The sequence below is a fragment of the Anoplopoma fimbria genome, chromosome 20 (assembly GCF_027596085.1).
Source record: "Anoplopoma fimbria isolate UVic2021 breed Golden Eagle Sablefish chromosome 20, Afim_UVic_2022, whole genome shotgun sequence".
Taxonomy (NCBI): domain Eukaryota; kingdom Metazoa; phylum Chordata; class Actinopteri; order Perciformes; family Anoplopomatidae; genus Anoplopoma; species Anoplopoma fimbria.
Genome location: NC_072468.1, coordinates 17,189,766 through 17,212,557, shown reverse-complemented (window position 1 = coordinate 17,212,557; position 22,792 = coordinate 17,189,766). Strand labels below are relative to the sequence as shown.

Sequence of the window (22,792 nt, the reverse complement as noted above, 5' to 3'; positions counted from 1 at the left end):
ACAGTGCTTACTATAAATTAGGATCGGGCAGTAAATTGAAATTATTTATCAACTTTTTGCAAAGTAATATTACTATGATATAATCTTATCATGTTGTTCTGCAAATTTCTGTTGTACAAATAAGTGTCTTCAAGCTAATTGGAGGCCTGTATAAGGATACGTTGGGAATATACTGCAAAACTCACGATAACTAAATATATACAGCATACTGCTCGTTATATTTATATACTGCAAAGTACTGCACACAAAAGAATTGCACTTAGTGGCTTCATGTGGTGCATTGCCTATACAAAACCTCTGATGCTGTCTGCGCAAAACTCTGAATTAAGTGATCCGACAACTGTGTGTGGCCTGCTGCCTTCCTGACTGGCCATGCCTCCTGCCTGCACTATGTGACCTGTTGGACTGCGCAGCAGAGTTAATTACTGCAGCCCCCTCTCTGTCAGAGGGTTCAGGCATGAATTATCACCTCTCATGCACCCTGTGCAGAGCAGGGTCCGTCGCGCCCTGTCACTCACGTTGTTTAAACTGCTTCAAAGGCCCCTTGCTCACAGTTTGGAATAACAGGAACAACTCCATAAGCCCGGACCCACTTAGAGTGAATATGCCATACACCGAAACACACACACACACACACACACAAACACACACACACACACACACACACACACACACACACACACACACACACACACACACACACACACACACACACACACACACACACACACACACAATCACATGCAGTCTCAAAAAGACAGTCATGGCTTCAGATTCCAAGTGTTTGTTGGTACACGTAATGCAGGATGGGACGTATTTGTAGCAACCCATTATCCCCTCAGATCAAAGGGGATCTGTGTCTTAGCCAGAGATAGTGTACCTGTTCTGGGAAGAGCTCTGTTGTCAATCCTCTGGGAAAATAGAAGATGGGTGGTCCAGTCTGACGCTGCGGTTTTATCTCTCACCTTGAACCCAAACCATCCAACTCCACCAGCTCAACAGGCCCAATTGTTTCTTTATCTGAAGCAAAATGTGCCTTTCAGGGAGACGCCATATGGCTAATCTATTGTTGGCTGAGAGCATGTCATATGGCTTTTAAGAAGGGAATACTGTAGATGCTGATAAAGCTCTTGGAAATTAAATATTACGCTGGCGATGAAAGGATTTTGCTCTCGTGAAGCATATGCTGGCTGCTCTTTCATCTTTCTGTTTCCTCTCTCAATTTCAGGGGACTGGACAGAAAAACAGACACTGGTCCTTGCCTCCGTCTCCTCCCATTTCATAATTACCTTACTTCATCCATCCCCTCCCCACTTTGTTGTAGCTCTGTTCATATCTCTTTCTGTCTAATTTCATTGTTCTGGCCACTTATTTTCACTTTACCCTTTGTTCCCCTGACTGCTTTTGCTCAATTTTACCATCCATCACAGGAGAGGTTATAGCTGTGTCTCATCTTTTTTGTTTACTGTTTTTAAAACAAGACTTCCAAACCTGCACCTTCTTCACAAACCTCTCCCCATTTTCTTCCTACTAAACCACCCTTGCATTTTTGCATCTATTATTTGCTCCTGTAACATTTAGCCCAAGTGCCCTGTTCTTTCCTCTGGTCTTCCTTGAGCCTGGCCTTGATATTAGTATGTGGTCCAACTTCTTCGTACAGCAGGATGAGGACGGTCGTGTCGGGGTGGCAGGGGCTGGACAAAGTGGGGGTTTGGGTGGGATAAAAGGTGGAAGGGGACCGAGGAGGACCCACAGGATGAGTGACAGCCAGGAGGGAAAGATCAAGCTGGCCTTATTTGTGTCTATCATTGGAGTGACCCTGACAGTGTTGGGCATGGGGACAGAGTTTTGGGTGGAGCTGGCCCAACCAAAGAATTTCAGCGGCAACCAGACCTGCCAGATGGCCCATTACGGGCTGTGGAAGGGCTGCATCCACACCCTATGGGTGGCCGACATAGACCCAGAGAGGACGAGCTGTGGCCCTGCTGAACTACCTGGAGGTGAGATCTCTTACTCGAGTGTTTGTGTGTCTGTATGAGTTTGTGTTCTTCTGTCTGTCTGTCTGTCTGTCTGTGCTGTCTAGAAGGTGAGCAGGTGAGGTTTCTGGAGGGCATGTCTGTTTTTTTTCTCCGACTGTCTGCTCATGTATGCTTCCCTGCAATCTGAATTGCCCGGCCATGCAAGTCTACCTTGAGGCGGCCTCCGCTGTACAGAACGTGCCTCAGTATGAAAGTGAATTAATAGAAAAGGGTCAAAGGATGTTTCTGAAAGGTAGCAAGTCGTTGACATCATTGAGGAAAAAACGTGTACTCTTAATACTCACGATTTTTCTTTGCCGTCACTGTGAAAACAGAGGGAGCAGGCATAACTAATATAATGTATGCCCTCTGGGAATACGCTTACATCGGAAGGTCTTTTATCTGAGCCCATAAGGGACTGAGGAAATCTATGCCAACACTATTTCTGAGCAACATAGTCATGATTTTTGATAAACATTTAAAGTCATTTCTCCCTGTATATACATGCACATCAACTGTAATCTTGTAAAGGGGTGGAGAAAGAATAGTTGTGTATGTTAAACAGCCTGCATACATATGTATCTAGGTCATCCTACAGATAATGTGCAAATTGAGTCATTAAAGAAATACGATGCGTGGAAACAGAGCACCAGCAGGACCACAGTAAAGCTATTCTCAATTCTATTGCTATTGTAACAACACAAAGCAGCATGCAGGTACTTTTAGCATTATATGATTTAATCTTTGTGATTCATAACATTGTCAGTGAAATGAGGCATCGATTTTAAGTTTTTCCCTTGACTGGGTACCTAATCATCTCCTGTTGTACACACAGTACAAACAGCCATGTTTAGAGTTGTGACAGCTCCTTTCTAAAAGCACTTTATTCAACTTGACCATGGTTAGGTTCACCAGAGGGTGTTGATTATCTCCACAGTGACCTACTTCTGTCTGAAAAGCGAGTCTGGAGATGGAGAGGGGCAGGTATTGGGAGAAGTGAGATAGAGCTAGGCAAGGCAGGCTTTACAAGGTTCTGCTCTTGGAATCATAGTCCATCTCAGGGAATCTTCTGAGACAGAGAAACAAAAAAATCATCTCCTCATCCAGCAGACATACAGGTAGATCACATATAAACATAAACACTATTCACATGCATCACCTTGAATGATGTGTGACAAGATTGTTTTTCCATTCAAATGTCAAGGGCTAATTCATCTTACCAGTCGACATGTCCTTCATCTCTGGTTGCTAGTAGATATATATGTGTCTCTCTGAGATGGTCTTTTGGTGCGCTAGAGCAGCCAGTATGCTTCTGACAGTCTTTCCCACACATCCTAACACTGTTGGCCCACGCCGCCCGGCGCAGATGGCCGTGGGCTCGTCATGTTTGGAGGAAAACAACTGTTTTTGCCATCTCCGCTTCTCTGTTTCACATCGCTATTTACATGCCTTTGGCTCCCGTCCCGAGAAAAGTGCGGCCCTGCTGATGCCGTGCCTGTCATCTCAAAAACGGCAATCCGTCTTCGCTGCCTGCTGGAGAGGGAGACATGACAGCTCAATAATTACAGCCTCAGCAGGGGAAGCAAGAGCAAAGGCAGTTGACTGTGATAGCATAATGTGTTAAAAAAATCAGTAAGCTGATAAATGGTGTGTCTGCTTCAGTAAAAATGTTTGCAAATGTGCTCAGACACAAACATATTTGTGTGTGAAAGAAATGTGTGACTGTGAGTGTGTGTTTGTTCACAAGCATGTGGTCATCTTGGACCACATAATATTCAGTGGGTGAAAGTCATCACTATGCGCTTGTGAAGCCAAGTGGAATCTGACTACTTCACAGTTTTTGTCTAAATATAGAGAGGGGGAAACGAGGAAGAGGGACAGACAGGGACTGAGGGAGAGTGTATGTCTAATGCAGTATTAACCAACCCCTCTGTGTTTCCTCCCCCTCTTGACATCTCCTGCTCCCCTCACCTCCTTCTCCATCTGTGGCTCCCCTCTCTTTTCCCCTTCACTCACCACCCCTTCCATCTGCCCCCAAACTCACTCCTCCTTTTACCCGCTATCGCATCCTTTGAGCCTCTATCCATATTTCCTGCATCCCCTTCATCATTCGCTCATCCCACATATCCCCTTCCCCTCAGTCTCTCTTCTTCTTGAACAGCCACGCCTCCCCCTTTCTGTCCTCCATCTGCCCCTTCTCTCTGTCTACCTCACTTTCTCCCCTCTGCCATCCACCTACTTTGCTGTTTTTCACCCTCTCTGGCCGTACCATATGTGCAGTGCTGGGCAGTGTGTGTGTGTGTGTGTGTGTGTGTGTGTGTGTGTGTGTGTGTGTGTGTGTGTGTGTGTGTGTGTGTGTGTGTGTGTGTGTGTGTGTGTAGCGGTGTGTGTAGCGGTGTGTGTAGCAGTGTGTGTGTCTCTGGGTTTTCCAGCTAATGCTCGACACTTGGATATAAATAGGAATGATGCCTAGAAGGACAGAGTGCATGGATGCATAGGAGGCACATAACAGAAGACCAGCAGCTATCCATAGGCGTGTGTGTGTGTGTGTGTGTGTGTGTGTGTGTGTGTGTGTGTGTGTGTGTGTGTGTGTGTGTGTGTGTGTGTGTGTGTGTGTGTGTGTGTGTGTGTGTGTGTTTGTGTGTTGGTGATCTCTTTGTGTGATATTTTTATTTACCCACAGAAACCAACTGCACCTACTTCAAATTCTTCACCTCTGGGGAGAATGCAGTCATATTCAAGAAGACAACTAACAAGAGTGAGACATTTTACTTCCTCCCTGAAATTTTCTGTTACACATGCAGATGTACACCAACAGTTGCATTGCAGCGACTATCAATAAAGACATTCGCTGGGGTACTCAGAGGACCATGCCGGTGGTTTTTGCATGTTTCAGCCCATTAACTTCTGCTGCCACCCATTTTGCAAAGCAAACCATAAGCTATCAGACTGATTAATGTGTTTACCTTACTGTCCAGGCAGCTAATGGTTTCACTGCAGTTTGAAGATCAGCTGGCAGAGATATGATACTTACATCACATTGAGCATAAAGTCAACTTTAGCTTTTGGTCAAACGTTTTGAGCAGGGACTGTTTTGATGCATACAAGGAACATCAGATATTTATTATATTAGAGCTGTGAGAACAAATTGTAATCACAAGGTGTGTTGTTTGCGTATTCAAACCAGAAGACATACACTAAGCAAACAAACCATGTGGATAACGGGACGTTGTCCGTCTTTTGTTTGGTCAATCAACATGGTCCAAACTTGAAAAATCTGAACAACTACTGGATGGAATGCCTTGAAAGTTTTTACAGATATTTTGCGTCCTACATGATGTAACCTGATGACCTTGGTGATTAACTGACTATTCCTCTTTTCAGCAGGAGGCTGACATGTGGTTTTGAGTGAAATATCTTTTTGTCAGATTGTCATGATATTTGGTACAGACATTCTTGTCCCCTGAGGAGGGATCAGTTTGATCACTTTAAGAGATTACTTTAATATTAATATTTTAATATTTCATATAGCGCCATCATCAGTAATTAGAAATCAATACTTTGGTGTGTGACCAAATACCTGCAAAATTGACATACCCATCATTACTTTGTATTTAGTTATAATGTTTTTATGCTAACATGCAAAAATAAGATGGTTTACATCGTGAACATTATACCTATATAACCTTTGTCATTGTGAGCATGTTAGCATGTTAGCATGTGTCCGTGTGTGTGCCTAAATACAGCCTCACCGAGCCACTAGCATGACGTTAGACTCTTCAGTCTTGCTATCTGAAAGCGGTTCGTAAAAATGCCAGGAAAGAAAGACTCTGTGGTGCCAACTGCATTAACAAAATGTGTTCAGTGATAATTGTTTCATGTCAAGCAAGATTTAAGTCTCTGCAGATTCATTCAAAAATCTTAAGGGCTCACACTTTTATCAATCAATTGCTGCCATGGATGATAAGAAAGCTGTAAAATGTAGCTGGGGAAAAACAAAACAGCTGTCCTTTTGTGTCGCTTTCATTTTGATCTATCTCACGTCCTTTTTGGCATCTTCTCCCTCCCAAAAACAAAAACATTCCTAAAGCTGGTATCTGCTGTGTTTTGATTAATACAATAATAATAATAATAATAATAATAATAATAATAATAATAATAATAATAATAATAATAATAATATATGCGTTGTTGAGTTTAAAAAAACACAAAACTGGCACTGGCTGATCAGCTTTTTAGGTTGCACCTGTTCAGGTTTGCAATGCCAACAAAACTGTTTTAAATAGAGCCAGTTTGGAAGTGGCACAATTCACACCGTGTTTATATTTTCATAACCAAAGCTAATCTATAAACCCAGTAGAATCAAACTTTGTGAGGTGTTGTATTATTTCACTTCACAATACATCTGCCATCTTTCTTTTTTCTCTTTTCATTTCTTTCGACTCTCCTTCACAGAGCTGAATCTAGCAGCAGCTATCTTGGCCCTTTTGAGTTTGACCATGATGGTAATGGGCTCCATCTGTATCGCCATGTCCCTCAACAAAGGAGTAGCCTTCTTTCTCAAGCCAGCCTCCTTCTGTTTCATCCTATCAGGTGGGACCTCACGGTGCTATGTTACCTATAACATTCAAGTGTGGCAAAATCCCTAACTGACTGATATTTGGAAAGATGATAATCTGATTTCTAAACAGTTGTCTGCTCTGTGTGCAGGTGTACTGGTCCTTCTCTCTATCCTGATATTCCACCAGTCTGTGCTGTCCTTGCTGTCCAGTGACCACACCATACCTCTACACCATGAGCTGTCCTGGTCTGTGGCCTGTGTGGGCTCAGCGGGAGCCATCCTTATTTTTGGAGGTTGCCTCTTTATTATCCTCTCCCTTCCTTTCAGCCCCTGGCAGAAATGTTGGCCAGACAAGAATAGCGCCACCTAGCACTTTAAATGAAAATCAACTTTACATACAGTATTCTTGATTTCTTGTTTGAAAGCTAGTGGAAATGTCCATTTCCTAGAGGATTCCCATTTCAAAGAAGTCATACAAAGTCTTAATCAAAGGTATGAGGAGAAGTCAGCAACACATTAGTGAGGGAATGTGTTTCAGTTTTTTTTTTTGTGGGGCTACTGCTGACTGTTTAATTTTTAGTTCTGTGTTGTGTTTACTTATGAAAGTGTCACAAATAGGATTGTTAGCCTGCCTAAAGCTGTACATCCACTCATAAACCTAGTCTTTCTGCTAGCATAAGGAGAGTAAATAAAAAATCTATAAAAGCTCAGACACTTATCTTTTTAAAACGTTTAAAACGTCTGTTTAATATGGAAGCCAATTTCTGCTAAGAAATTAAAAAACATGAAAAGCTAGCAACAAGTACTTTAAATTAAATTACAAAATGTGTCGTTTGTCCAAATCATTTAGAAAGATAGAAGTGTCTTCTGATCTGACTCGAGCCAAAGTTATAATTTCAGGACACATGAGTACGAGTACAAGGGTCTTCTAGGGTCCTCAGAGGGTGTACACTAAGGACTAAGGACTTCCACACAGAGCCAAAAATACAAAATTATGAGACTATAAATCAAAAGTTTGACGAAGCGCCATCAGAATGTATCACCATCAGCATATCAACATATACTATGTTTGTGATAATGCTAACAATCAGTAGGGAGGAGGTCCTGATTACTGAGAGAGAAGTTACATGACACTTGTATAAAAAAGGCAATGAGTATCCTCAATATTAGAAATAGGTACTATGAAGCTTTCTAACCATTAATATTTGATTATCAAAGAGGCTTCATGTCATTATTTATTACATATGTGTGTTTTGCAACTATTGGGTGAATGCTGCTTCAGTATGAATGCATGTTGAATAAAATCAACAGTGAGAAGTGATTAAAATACCATTTTGTATATCAGAGAATTGTATGGACTCAATTTATAAGCTCAACTTTGTACATAAACTGAATGACTGTGTTTATATTGTGTGAATGGTCACTATTAGTATTGCTGTCTACAATGACATTTGCAATATGTATGCAGTAAATTCACTTTAGTTTTGTCATAGGATGCTCACCTTGTCTCTCTAGCAGGAAATGCAATTTTACAAAATATATGCTCATTTCTACTCATATGTATGTACAGTATGTGGCATCAGTTTTGCTCATCATTAAAGGGATTTGACATGAAATAATTGCATCCTTTTGTTGCTGACATGGCAGCCTGTCTGCTCTCAAACATGACATTCACCCATTTCACCTCTTGACAGTCTGACTCCTAACCTCTCTGCCAAAGATCCACCTCGCCCAAACCCGCTCCTCTATATTTAGGCCGGAGCTCATCGTAATGCATTTCACTGCAGAGGTTGGGAAACCTAATCCTTGAATTTCAACTATGTAACCCACACTCTACCCTGTCCTCGTAGCTCTGTGCCCCCCCACCCTCCCCTTCTCCACCCCTGACCTCACTGCGTCACTTTCCCTGTTGTCTCCGGGCGAGCCTGTTGGTCAATAATCCTCCACCCAGCCTCCACCTAACCCCTCTGCCCTACAAACACACAAGGACAAGGGAACGCTCAGATCATAGATGTCCCAATAACTACTCTAGCACCCGGCCTGCTGGGAAATGAGTGGCACCTGCCCACATATGCTTATAACTCTCAGTGGGCAGAAACCGAATCCTAATGACACACTATCCTGGTTGTATATTTAGCTGTTAATAGTTCTACTGAGACTGTGTGACATGTAGCACACAACCACTACGGTAGCTGCATGTTTTTACATAAAAATGGGCTTCCTATGTGTAAAAATATAAATGTCCATATACCTTAAGCTGTACAAGGAATGAAGCCTGTGTAGTAGAAGTCCTGGCATCCTCTCATCCTTCCCCCTTTAATTTCAGCTGCATCACTGGGACTAAAACTAGACTGCAGGTATTATTATAGCAGGGGAAGGCACTCAAGATAACAAGTTCTCAGTCTCCAGGAGCACAAGGAATCTCCGGCCCCTAATGCATCGGAAGTATCATCTCTTGTCTCTAAAGATTTCCACTTTCCTCTCTAACAGTGATAAACCCTCTTAGGTCAAGCAAAATCTGCCCAGTGGACCTGATGGGAACAAAGCAGACTTTTGCAGTACTTTATAATTGTTCATTCAAAAACATGCATGAGGTACCAGATGGGCCCATGAGGAAAAAAGTGATATGCTCAGGTAGGGAGGTGGGAACAGAAAAGTACACTGAATGAACTTTTTCATTATCCTATTCGATAAATACCGCCCATCTGGTGCTACCCATATATTTGCAAATATTATGAGTCTCATGTCTGACAGCGAAGGTCGAAGTCATTTTAGGATCACCGCACACCAAAGATTGGCTGAAAGACCTTGAGTAACTACTAAGAGCAGTGTTTGCTTACTAATGCAGAACAACGTGTGCGTGCCCAGTGATTGGAAGTAACTTAAGTACTTTTTTCAGTTTAAGATTTTACACAAACAAAACACATGATCAGTTTATAATGTATGATGCATTTTTCTAGAGTACGTTTACCAACAATCTATAGAGCAGTTAAAATTGGCTTCACCTGGCAAAGCTAAAGCATTCAAATTAATTTAGTTAATGCATTAATAAAAGGAATTTTAATTTGATTCATTAGAATATTCAGTTGCTGATACTTCTTTACTTTTACTTAAAGATCCCCCTTCAGGTGTGGTTTAAGACATTCTTTCATTAAGAATATATTAAAATTACATCTACTTTTCATTGGAAATATTGTTTATTTCAAATATTTAACTACTGGACACAGTGTTTGCTTCTTCACTGTAAAGTCTATTCTCAGTGCACTGGAGGTTTCAAGTGTCCACATCACACTCGATCAAGTTACATTTTGAACCACAATTGGCTACCAAAGAGATGTTACAAAATCTTGCTTCTACGTACATGTCCTAATCTCAGATTTAAGTTGAGCACAGAGATATTTTCAGCAAATGAATGTGAAAACAGACTGCTAGTGTCAAACAGCACACATACATCATTCTGTACAGGGAAGATCAAACATCCTAGTAGAATAAAAAAATTGCAAAATATATATTTTTAAGTGGAGGGGCGACTTGAAGTATTTTCAATGCAGGACTTCAACTGATAATGAATTATTTTAAAAGTGTGCTATTGCTACTTTAGCTTGAAATAACTCATAACATAATTCAGAACATTTCTATTGAATCCCCATGGCTCTCAACATGGCGATCGCTGAGCTAGCGGCTCGCAGCTAACGGTGGAAACTGTGCTAACACAGAGCAATTGTGAACGCACTGTTTCTGTCTACCTGATGAATCTAACTCAATACTAACTCAAAACACAGGTATATGCTCACTCTATTTAAGAAGAGACCCCACTCTTCTTTCATAGCAGAAAAGAAACAAAAGACAGCAGTCTGTGAATATGTCTGTTATTGTTTTTTTATAAACTTCGTGCAATACAGTGTTTAAGTTTATCACACATTTAGATAAACCATAATCATTTGTCTAGATATATCTATTCTCAACTACATACTATTCATATTGCCCACATAAATGCTATCTGTGTGCAGTTTTTATCACATTATTCTTTTTCTGAAATGAAATCAAAGAAATGAAAATGTATAGAATCTGGAAGCGTCTGGTTTGTTTTGTTTTGTTTCTTCATTATATCATGTAGCGTTGTGTCCATGGTTTCAACCCGGATCTGCAGTCAGTCAGGACAGTTTAGAAGAAGGGGGGCGGGTGGGAGGGTGTTTACATGTGTTTACATTCTTGACATAAACAGATCAGGTCAGGAGTCAGCGCTCAAACGGAAAGCACAGTGAAAAGAATCATGTAGAGGTTTAGGGGGTCCTCCCTGTGGTGAATCTGCTGTAGGTCATGTGATAAAGTTGAGGAACACTGATCATGTGACCAAATATGGGCGGGCAGGGGGGAGCAAGTATGGCAGCGCGGGGTTGGTGGATGAAACCACCCAACAAGAGTCCAGGGAGGGCACCGGGAACAAAACAGCCCAAAATGCATACCTAGTTTGAACAGTGGTCCCGAAAAAACGTATCTATAGACTTTACAAATATATGTATGCCTAAATTACAATGTACATGTATCTTTTCAAAAGTTTTTTCTCAATAGTTTTTTTTTCAAACCCTCTCAACCCACATATACATATTGTCTTTTTTTTGCCATTGAAAATGATGAGTTGCATGTCTCACTTTGGGACTCTTTATAGAAAAAAATCATAGTTTTTTTTGTTTTTCTGCTCAGGCAGTAACCTTTACCTGAATCTGTACAAATGTATTATTCTATGTCTCTTTTTTCTGCTTCCTCCAGTCAGAGGTTTCTGTTAATGCCCAAGAACAAACATCTTCAACACGACTATAGCTACAAGTACTACTGTTAACACTGATTAGAATGGAAATAAGACAAACAGAGGCCCATAGAAAACTCAGACTTATAAGAACAATGAAGTTGGTCAGTTGCCTCAGTCACTCACATTATTGTTGCATTTCTGTCAGTATCAATATTGGAAGACAATTTACAAGTAGTCAAATCTGACTTCATGTTATAAATGAAAATTATATAATATGGGGGTTAAAAAAAATACAGGCCCTCATTCTCCCACATATTGTGCACACTCATGCTTGACACTTTGACACAGTTACACACAGCTCACTGAGAGTCCCAGTGGCTCTGCATGGAAGAAATTCACAGTAAAAGTCGTAGAGATCTAAAATTAGAGTGAACGTAACATGAAAATTACAATTTTCATTCCAAACTATGGTGTTTGCAAATACGGCTGACCTGTAATAACGCTAAGAATAATCACAACAACAATTTTACATTAAAGATGATCTGGTTAATTAGCGGTAATATTGCACAACAAAAAAAATGTGAAACATTTTTTTATAGTAGCCCAAGGTTAATTGTGTTTGATCATTAACAAAATAAATCATTTCTAGCACGTTAAAATATCAAAATAGTTTTATTGTGAAAGTTCATTGTTGTTGTTATTATCACTCTGTTATTACTCATCTTCTTTTTGTTCTCAGTGAGATTGAGCAGACTAAATAACAGTGAACATGGAGGGAGAGGTTTAGCATTTCACCTGTCTGCCTGTCTTTCTATCTGTTTCCTGTTGAGCCACACAAACACAGTGCTCCTCTCTATCTTCCCTCTTTCATCACTACCTATCCTCCTTCTCTCCCTTTCTTCTCGCCCTCTGACACCCTCTCTCTACACAGGCGTTGTCTTCCTATTGAGGGTGTTAGAGTTGCTCTCCCTATCCCCCTTCAGCCTGTCCAGAGTCCCCATCCCTCGCTCCCTGTCTACTGTGGACGAGGTGAAGGGTGGAGGGCCGGAGCCCACCGAGTTGGGCATCGGCGCGTTTGAGTTGGAAGAATTGGAAGGGTTGTGGGACTTAAGCGATGGAAGTGTACCACTCATCATCACCCCCCCTCCACCTCCATCCTTTGGGAAGCAGTTGTGGAGCTGGTAGAGCGTGGCCCTGTCCACCGTTCCATACATGGGCGGCAAACCCCCCAGTTTGGGGTCACGGGACAACGTGTAGAGAGAGATGTCGCCTCCAGCCAGGGCCGTGTGGGAGCGAGAGTGGGGGTTCGGTAAAGTGGATACTGAAATGGGGCCCTGGGAAAGCAGCGCAGAGGGGGGCAGGCCGAAGTTCTTGCCCCCACCTCCCCCTACAGGTGAGGGGTCTCGGGAGCGGGAGGGGTCGGTGGAGCGGGACGAAGAGCGGGAGCGGCGCCGGAAGCGGTAGCTGGGCAGGCGGAGCATGGCGTGCGTGGTGCTCTTGAAAATGTCGGTGCGTGAGCGGCAGCGCAGCTCCTTGTTCTTCTCGATGTAGATGTTAACAGCCAGCACCCCCACCATCTCGGCCATGATGAAGGAAAGACCCCCAAAGTAAAAGGACCAACCGTAGGAGTACTGCCACTTCTTATCCTCGTCCTTCTTAGGGGAGATGTCCCCCAGTGCGGCCGAGATGTACACAATCACACCAATTATGTTACTCAGACCTGAGGGAGCACAAAAATATGGTATTTACAAAAGAGCTAAATAAGCTCAGACAGACTTACCTACAGTACTAATAAACACATTTGTTTGAGATGATGATTCATGACATTCTCAATAAAGAAAACTGGCAAGATGAAGGTTGAACGTAAACACCTCTATTAAACTGGCAGAATAGTCTAAACACAACTAGACACAAACAAAGCATGAAAACTGTTTGGGCCAGTAATATATACACTCACACAAGCAGTCACACACATATAAGCACATATTACTCTTAAGTTACCTGCAGCCACAAAGAGAATTCCTGCCCCCAGGATGATGTTTCTTTTGCTCTTATAGAAACGACTAGCAGCGATGCAAACCCCTCCCATCAGCAGCAGGATTGCACTGAGGATCGGGAAGATGTTGGAAGCCCTGACAACCCCTAAAGAGAGGAGAAAATAATGGTGAACAGCAAAAACTAGAAAAGAGGGTAACGATATGTATAATGAAATGGGACTTCTGTGAGAATATCTGTCTTACAGATATAAAAGATGATAGATTTGTATGACATCAGACCCTGTTTTTGATAGTATTTGTTGTTATCATTTTTTGTCCTATGGATATTAGTTAACCTTTAAGGATTCACTCGGCAAAACACAAGCTTCTATTGTGAAGAAGTCATAGGAAACACAATGTATTTGTCTACAAAACAAGACAGTAATGTTGCAGTATCCCTGAAACAGCAGATGCTCAACAAGTGTTAGCTGTAGTATTAAAGTAGTTAAATACAAGTTTGAGAGTTTTTCTATTACGTCTCACGTGGTTCTCAACTTGGCGACGGCTCGCATCTAGCTATGCAAACAGCGCTAACAGTGCCATCTATGGCAATAGTACTGACAGAGCTAACAGATTTGACCTAAGGGAGAACTGGAGGGCTATACGCTTCTGCAACGATGTAGGGTCAGAACAGCATTATCAGCTGTAACAGCTGTATGAGTGCAGTGCAGAGTGGTGACAGTGAGCTAATCAGTGGGGCACGCTAACATGCACTAAAAGCTTTTGCGGCAGGCTTGGCTATGTCAACAAAGCAGTCGGATTGCAACAGACATTCTCTGCTCAGGTAGACATTACTCCACCGGAACTTTGCATAGCAAATAGTTGTTTGCTGCTATATTCTGAGTCTATGCTCTGAGTCACATATGATGCACCTTTAAAGTGCACTTGCCGGTAACCATGGTTGTCAACAAATCAACTGGGAATTTCACCATTTACAACTTTAATAACTGGTGCTGTACTCCAAGTTGAGTATAACAACCACAAAAAGTGTTAACTTACACCACGTAACCCAGGTTTGGCCAATACAAGGAGGATGTAGAATAACAGTCATAGGGAAAATAATAATGGTTAAATCTGCTCCATTAAAAACAATACTCAGTGAGGAAATTAATTACTCAGTCCTGGAGACACGATTGACTCAAACCCTTCCCATGTGGCCTTTAAGTTCTTTCAGCAGGTCTGCCAACCACACATACACACACACACATGCACGCGTACGCACATGCACAGGCACACACACACACACACACACACACACACACACACACACACACACACACACACACACACACACACACACACACACACACACACACACACACACACACACACACACACACACACACACACACACACACACACACACACACACATTAACACTCCTTTCTAGGACAACTAGGCCATGGGAGAGGAAATGCCACCTAAATGCCAGCAAAATGCCTCTGCAACATTGTAAACAGAACACAAGCTTTTCTTTATGTATGAACAGGCGCACATGTAACATATCATGGAGCAGAAAGATATCACTGCAGGGCACTGAGTACAAACTAGGACACACCATCTCCCCTGACTTTCGGTACACAATGTCACATGTTTATTTTTGCAAAGATAATCTTCTGAGGAATGAGCAATAACAAAACCAAGTTGACAAGATAATGGAATATTATTTTACACTATTACATTTACACCCTTTTCCTCTTCTCTCTTATTTATAACCAGAGTTCTCTCTCATTCATTTATCATCCATGCCTAGTAGTGCTGGTATTGACTTACGTAGAACGTACTCTGCCCCATCATGGTCAAAGTCTGCATCTTCTGGGAAGTGGTTGATCTGAGAACACACTCCTCTCTTTACTCCTGAGATATGAGAGGAGAAACAGGGGTGACCAGACACAACAAGAGACAGGTACTCATAACTGTAACCTTAAGAAAAGTCAACAGCAAATAGTCTCCTGAGGAAAAAACTGACTCGCGATTCAACAGTTATAGCTTTGTTAGGAAATCTCTATTTTGAATCCAATGTGCCGGATTATAAACCTCAACATAATAACAAGAACATCAAAAATTCTAAATCGAAGTTAGTAACATCTCATACATCACACACATAAATACATACAAGTATGCAGACACACAGGCAGACAGATAAGTACCCGTTGGGGTCTTGCATGTAGACAGACAGACGAAACGGAGGGATGCACGCATGATGATGACAGCACACCACTGTTGCTGATGGATGGATTGTTAGAAAGATGTATGGAAGTGATGGAATGAGGAGACACAGACGGAAGGAGAGACGGACAGATGTGGGATGAGCTGGTCTCTTTCTCACAGCTCTTATATTTCCACAGGTTGCTCTGTAAAGAAACGGAGATACATCAGTTGAGCGACACCAATCAGTGTTATCATTCTAAGACAAACTGTTTCAGGTGGCGATTGTTCATTTTTTTTGGACATGATATGCATTTTGACAAAAGACTGGTTCCAATGTTGTACACTCATCTGTTGCCCTCGTTCTTTTGACATAATGTGCAATATCATGGACATAATCATGGATAACCATTAACACTTACCTTCAGATTTTGTATTGTACATACATGTAGCTATTTGCCACTTCTCATACATATCTATGATCCTTTCGTTAACATGTTTACATTTTTAGCATTGGGTATAGTAAGAATTTGCACCATATTGATATTTTATATTCAAACTCAATGTATTTGCATCCTCTCCTACTTTCTACTACAACTACTGCACAACAATTTCCTTCGTGATGAAGAAAGCTCTGTCTTATCTCATCTTATCTTGGTGTGTTTATCTTTATCAGTGGAGGGGCACTTCTAACCCAAAGGGTACTGGTTGTGCAGGGTTCTGCAGTTGCCAGGGGGAACCGGTTAGCTTTTGAATTGCTCAACTAATTTGAAAAACAACAAAATGAAGGCTTTATAAGATAATTAATTAAGTCAAAAATATAAATAAAACAATTCACACATTGAGTCAGCTTTAACACATGAACAAAGTGTGTGAAAAGCAAGCCAGTGAGCAAAAAAGTAAAAACTGTTAGCTGCAAGTATTAGGAAAAAGCTTGAAAGTTATTTAAAGCAATGTATGAGGATTGAAATAGTTGGATGGAATAAACAGAAAAGTGGTCGAGCCTCTACCACTCCAAGAGATACACATATTAACCCCACCAAACTGACCTCAACAATAAGAGTTCATTTTATGTATATATTTTGCAATATCTATTTTTATGTAATGAATAGTATTAGATAATATCCAGTTAATAAAAAGTCTGTGAACTAATTTATGACCTGATGCTTGGCGTCGATGAAGGTGTACCTGAGTCCAGCTGACAGAGCTGTGGGGAAGGTTAAATACATGCTATGAATAGAAAATCCGACAAATAAAAGAAAGTAATGACTGACAGGTAATTCTGTGCAACACCACCTTCAGTAAACCTGCAGAAGGGCAGGAGAGGAGGACATGACACATCTATATCTACAGCATAATGTGCCACCCACCCACAGCCATAAATCTTTTAGCCCTAGCATGTCCTGCATTTCCACTCCAGCTACACCTCACTGCATCGCTGCTCAACTACTGAGCATCTATCTTGGCTGAATACTCCAAAGACATCAAGGATACTTGACCTCTAAGCCATGCCAAGATACTGTCAGCTTTACTGCACCACAATGTGAGAGAAAAGACTGAAAGAGAGGAAACTACATGGAGGGGAAGAGGAGGAGAAACCGGTGAAAGATTAAATTTAATGTTTGGGGGAGTGAGACAGAGGGATAGCAAGTGGAGAAACTGAAAGAGTCAGGCATCGGAGGGAGTGGGTGGGGGTGCACTGCAGCAGTGCTGCAAGGGCTAGAGCTTATCTCTAATTGGCTGCTTTGCTATCAGGAAGCTTAGAGATGAGGACAAATTAGCTTTGTACAATGACCAAGCCCAGGATGGGCTGGGGATGCTTTATGAGGAGAGCCAAGAGGTTTTCCTGGAGACAGAAGTCTGCAGCAAAGGCACAGATTGGTAACTCTCACCACCCCTTCGGCTGTAGCTATTTCACTGTTAGCTCCATCCCAGCCTTTACTGTTGGGTGTCAGCCAGGCAGTGTAATGTATAATGAATTAGCAGCTTGTGTTGATGACCACTTGGAGTGAGAAGTCGATGGGCGTCAGGGTAAACACAGGCCTTTTGTTTCAACACTTGAATTAAATAACGGCAGCCTGAACCAAACACAATGATTAATGGATTATTTTGAGAAAGGGTTACGCTTCAGTATCATGTAATTATACTGCAATTATGTAAAATTGTTTTTTTGTCACTATGGTACGGTCTACCAAGTACAAATAGAATGTGTATATGTTGATGCTAGTAATGATTACTAATATTACAGCGATGCTGCAGATTCCCAAACAATATGTTCTAAGGTCATGCGAAAGGCAGACACCGCTGAACATGTTTACACTGCTTCCCGCTTTGCAACGCAGGAAATAAAGAAATAAAACCAGCAACACGAGTACTGACGAAAAATATGTTTCCACTTAAAAGCTTTGACATGGCCAAGATATTTTCACTCTGCTGTAATGAGTTCAGTTCACTTGGATCCATCACTACCTCCGGTGTCCAGCGCCACCCACTCGATTTTGGCGAGTCAAATTGTCAAATCACAGCAGAGGCAGAAAGACAAGAGTTTGTGATTACAACAAATTCCAAATACAGAAATCTCTACACTAATGTGTGCTCAGTAAGAATCATTCTGCAGGAACAATTGGCACATATTACCCATCCCCTTTACTTGACATAGAGAAATAAGACTAGAAATAATATATTTAGAATAGTTTGACATTTTGGGAAAAACGCTTATTTACTTTCTTGCAGAGAGTGAGAAGTGAAGATTGATACCACCTTCTTGTCTGTACTGAGTTATGTAAGTCCCACTCTTCTGGCAAGACCCGCCCTGTGCAGCATTTAAGCACTAGGATTGGTCAAGAGTCCCTGCTCTTAAATGGTACTGGTGACCTGATTTGTTCAGGTCCTACGTCTTATCCAATGGGCTATCCTGACCCAAACTGAGGTTTATGCCTAACCTTAACCAATTGTCTCCGCTAAACCAGCCACGCAGGCCGGGTCTTGCCGGGTAACTAGTGGGATTTGTAAAAACGCATCTGTACTGTAAATAGGAAGCTACATCTAGCAGCCAGTTAGCTTGGATTATCTCAAAAACTGCAAACATGGCTCTGACAATTTTTCATTTTAGGAATTGCTGTTTTTTAGGATTCAGTTTTTGTACAGATTTAATAAACAAAAACAGCTAAGCTAACTGGCTGCTGGATTTAGCTTTTTATGTGTTGTATCCATCATCTCATCTAACTTTCAGAAAGAAAGCAAATAAGCGCATTTCACAAAATAATTCTTCCATCTACAGTTGACCCAACTTTATTTTCCATGTTCACAAGTCATGTAAGTAAGACGGTCAAGTCTGACTACATTTGGATCTACATTAAATGCTTTATGGCCGGAAAGTAACCTGGGCTGTTCTTTCATACGTTAGTTTTCTCTGCACCCTTTTCACTGAAATCAACAGCCTAACCAAAGCAAACTTGTTCCTGCATGCATCCGCAGTCCAAATCCCACCAATAGACCCAATGTCCCCCGAAACTCCTTTTTTACCTTCCAGGCAGCATATCCTCCACAGTCCAGAGTGGGTGAGCGCCCCTGGATCCTTCTTGTCCTTGTTATGGGGGTCATCCTGGGTAACGTTGGCTGTGCTGTTGCAGATGAGTGCACGGGAGTACAGCCAGTAGTCAGTCCCTATTGCCACCGTCATCAGGCCGAAGGCAGCGAATGCCCCCACGGTGGTGAGAAGGATCTGGATCCCCTTCTCACACACCATGCCTTCAGAGAGAAAAGACAGGAGGAAGAAGGGAGGGAGGACAAGAAAAGGTTGAACAAGTTAAAAGAACAAAAAAGAATGGAATAACTAAGCAGAAGTGTGTTTACAATCACACACAAAGTGCAGTTTATGGAGGCAAGGGGCACTGATGGGAGGCAAAGAGGGTGGTGTTGGGAAAGGGCGAGAGCAAGTAGGAGGCGAATGTGGGAGGTGCATAAGTGGCTCTATGATGTGTCCTTGGAGGAGCGTTGGATGGCTCTGCTGACTCCGCTTAACAAGACAGAATTGATGTGAAACACAACAGATCACACCCTCCCAATCTCAGTGTACTCCATATTCATGACCCTGACACCATTTCCCTCAGAATCAGCACGGCTGGAGATGAATACACAAACACACACACACACGCACTTAGCAGATCTAACGAGATCACCTTGAACATATACAGTTACTTGTTAGGAAGAGAATGTGGTTGCACCTTTTACATACAAATATGCGTGTATGCTTTCACACAAGCAGGATCATCTAGTCACATAGACCCATGAAGTGGCCTATAGTTGTAGATATTATCCGTACAGCATCAGAAGTTTCCCTTTCATCCTAATCATGCTGACATAAAAGACTAAAGTAAAGTCTCAAGCAGTCAACACTTACCTGACGGCGAGTTTCTATCCTTCGACTCAATTTTGAAATCTTTCTTTTCCTCGTCAGTGAAGAACGTGCTGTCCCCTCAATCCGGACAGCATCCATCGACTGTTTTCACCCGCTCCCCTCTCTCCTTCTTGCACTTGTTCTCTCTCTTTTGCCTCTTTCTCTTGCTCTCTCTCTCCCTTTTTCTTTCTTTCTCACTGGAAAGCTGTTGCTGGTGGAGGTTGTGGCTTGGACGGTTGTCCCGCTCTCCGTCCGTCCTCTGTTAGCAGGAAACTCGAACCATGGTCACTGCTCTGCTGCTGCCCATGAAATAAAGCAAAAGACAGGGGAATTGTGAGTTTTATTAGTTCATGTAGTAGTTAAGGCCTGGTCAACAGAGTTTAAATAATATATGATGAAAAGTATAATCATTTCAGATCTGCAACAACTCCATTATTCAGATAATTATTTTATATATATAGCCCACTACAACTGTCACAATGGCAATAGTACACATAAAAAAAGGCTGCTGCTCTGACAATCTTGCTACGTTAATTTGAATGGCAATGTCTGTTCTACTCCTATTTTTTTTGTGGGTTTTGTGCTAATTAACAAATATAAGCATGCTAACACTAAAAGTCAGAGTGTTTGTATTATCATTGTGAGAATGTTAGTCTGCTTGAATTAGTATTTAGCCACTCTACCTAACTACAGCCTTACAGAGCTGCTAGCAGGGCTGCAGACTCTTCTTGCAGATTTTCTGTTGATTGATTGATCATCATTTACCCACCAGCTCTACATTGTACACTACAGATGCATTTTCTTAAATGTTGTACTCCAATATTGAAACATTGTTTATACAGATTAGAGTGATTATTAATGACAGTATTACAGGCTAAGGACAGAATGACTCCAGAGCTAGTTGTGCTGCATCTAGCCTGAATAAGAAGAGCAAGAGGGGGAGGCAGAGAGGACCAACCCGACATTGTTACCATAGCAACATTGAATTCCAAAGTCTGGATCAGCATAGAGCGATGGGGGGAAAGGGAGAGGGGCAGGCAAGAGATAGAGGGAGAAAGAGGCAGAGAGCAAAGCGGAGAGAGGGCAGAGAAGAGAGAGAACAGAGATGGGAAAGAAAGAGGCAGAAATGGGGGAGAATATTTCAAATCATTAGCATGAGTGTTGACTGTGGAACCCAGACAGACACACAGACAGACCAGTGCGCTAATGCTCTATCAATAGATTTGTGTGTGACCATGGTGACACAGATGCTCACAGACAGACAAACACACATGCATGTGCACTCAAAAACACAAGTCAATAAAGACAACGCAACATCAGTTACTGAAGAGAGAATGAGAAGAAACCGCTCTGCCGGTGTGTTTTCTTGATGAATTAAAGGGAAAATATGAGGATGCAATTAAGCAGCACACATTATTCAACAAACACTATTTAGCAGACATAATGCAGTGCAGTCAAGTCTGTTAATATTTGATGATGCAATATGGCACCGTGATCAAAATAGGTTACATCCTGTTTGCATTGTGAGACCCAAAACAGAGCTGCCTCAGAGACAGAAGGAGAGATGGAGGGAGAGACGGTGTGTTGTGTATGTTTTTTAAGTGTGTGTGTGTGTGTGTACATTTACTCTCCAGTGCATCTAAGGATGGGTCAAGTCCAATCTTATTGAATCCCAGAAGGCCTAATGTTCCCCTCAGCTCCCCTCAGTTAGACAGTTAGCCTCCTATCTCTGCATTCAGGCTCCTTATTATGTAAACTGTCAAATGACACCACAACAGTGTGGCTTATTTATACATTGTGCGCTCATATGTGCAAGCAAACAAATGAATGTGATTGTGCATGTGCATGTGTGTGTGTGTGTGTGTGTGTGTGTGTGTGTGTGTGTGTATGTGTGTGTGTGCGTGATTCTAGTATGACCTTCCAACCCCATCAACATACTGCCTCTCCCTGAGGAAAATATATGTCCAGAAGGGATTACCCTATCTCAGAGACCTAAAAAATGCAGTATCTATTGTGTGTGTGTGTGTGTGTGTGTGTGTGTGTGTGTGTGTGTGTGTGTGTGTGTGTGTGTGTGTGTGTGTGTGTGTGTGTGTGTGTGTGTGTGTGTGTGTGGTCTTTGACTCCAGTATTTAATGAATGACCTTAACAATAACCTACTAAGTTATTCCCCTTAGCATAAACTCCCCTGCGTAGGAGATCATAATTGCCATTTAATTATCTGTAATTTCTATTTTGCACTAATAATTAAGAAAGAGGGGAACAAGGGGAATAAGAGCAAGAGAGCGTAAAAGAACAAGAGGGCAAGAAAAAGGAAAGAAAGTGTGAAAGTTTAACTAAATAATTAAGACAAAAATTTGTACAAAAATTGCTTAAAGATATTAAGGTTTAAATTTGGGTACACAGTGCTTCTCATCTTTACTTGAAGCTAGCGTCTTCAGGCTACATTAAACGCTGCTAGAATAACACACCTGAATCTCTGACCAAACAGTCATCAGTTAAGTTACTTTGTGGCCAATGTAGTTGCCAGTTTAAAGCTGTCCATCATGAGTCTTTATTACAAAGTGAAGTAAGGTTTGGTTCCCCTCACCAACTCAATAATTTTCATGCTGTCCCTAACAGCAACATATTTGGCAAGACATGGGATTATTAAGGGGTAATTTCAGATTTACTGTACAATATATGTGTTGATTTAAGAAATATAAGGACATGTTTGCCTTTTCCTTACCCACATTTACAGTGATGCTCTTATAGTATGTATGCATGCAACACTGAAGACTCTGGGCCAGCCAGTGGGCCAAAACGCAGGTTGTACTGCAGCAACAAAGGCCAAGAGCTTAGCTTTGGGAGCTAGCTGCTACGGCGACAATTATGGGACCAGGT

The 22,792-nt window shown here is 41.8% G+C and overlaps 2 protein-coding genes across 2 annotated transcripts; one reads left to right on the top strand and one right to left on the bottom strand.

Moving 5' to 3' along the window:
- The first annotated feature begins 1,636 nt into the window (after window positions 1–1,636).
- Window positions 1,637–6,949, top strand: cacng6b (calcium channel, voltage-dependent, gamma subunit 6b). The gene is made up of 4 exons (XM_054622409.1): window positions 1,637–2,000; window positions 4,702–4,776; window positions 6,474–6,611; window positions 6,729–6,949. Exons 1-4 carry the CDS (start codon window positions 1,637–1,639, stop codon window positions 6,947–6,949), a joined length of 798 nt encoding a protein of 265 aa, XP_054478384.1.
- Window positions 6,950–12,252: 5,303 nt separating this feature from the next.
- On the bottom strand, window positions 12,253–19,261 carry cacng8b (calcium channel, voltage-dependent, gamma subunit 8b). Its single transcript, XM_054622115.1, has 4 exons — window positions 19,039–19,261; window positions 15,139–15,222; window positions 13,331–13,471; window positions 12,253–13,049 (listed from the first exon to the last, which is right to left on the bottom strand). Exons 1-4 carry the CDS (start codon window positions 19,259–19,261, stop codon window positions 12,253–12,255), a joined length of 1,245 nt encoding a protein of 414 aa, XP_054478090.1.
- Window positions 19,262–22,792: the final 3,531 nt, after the last annotated feature.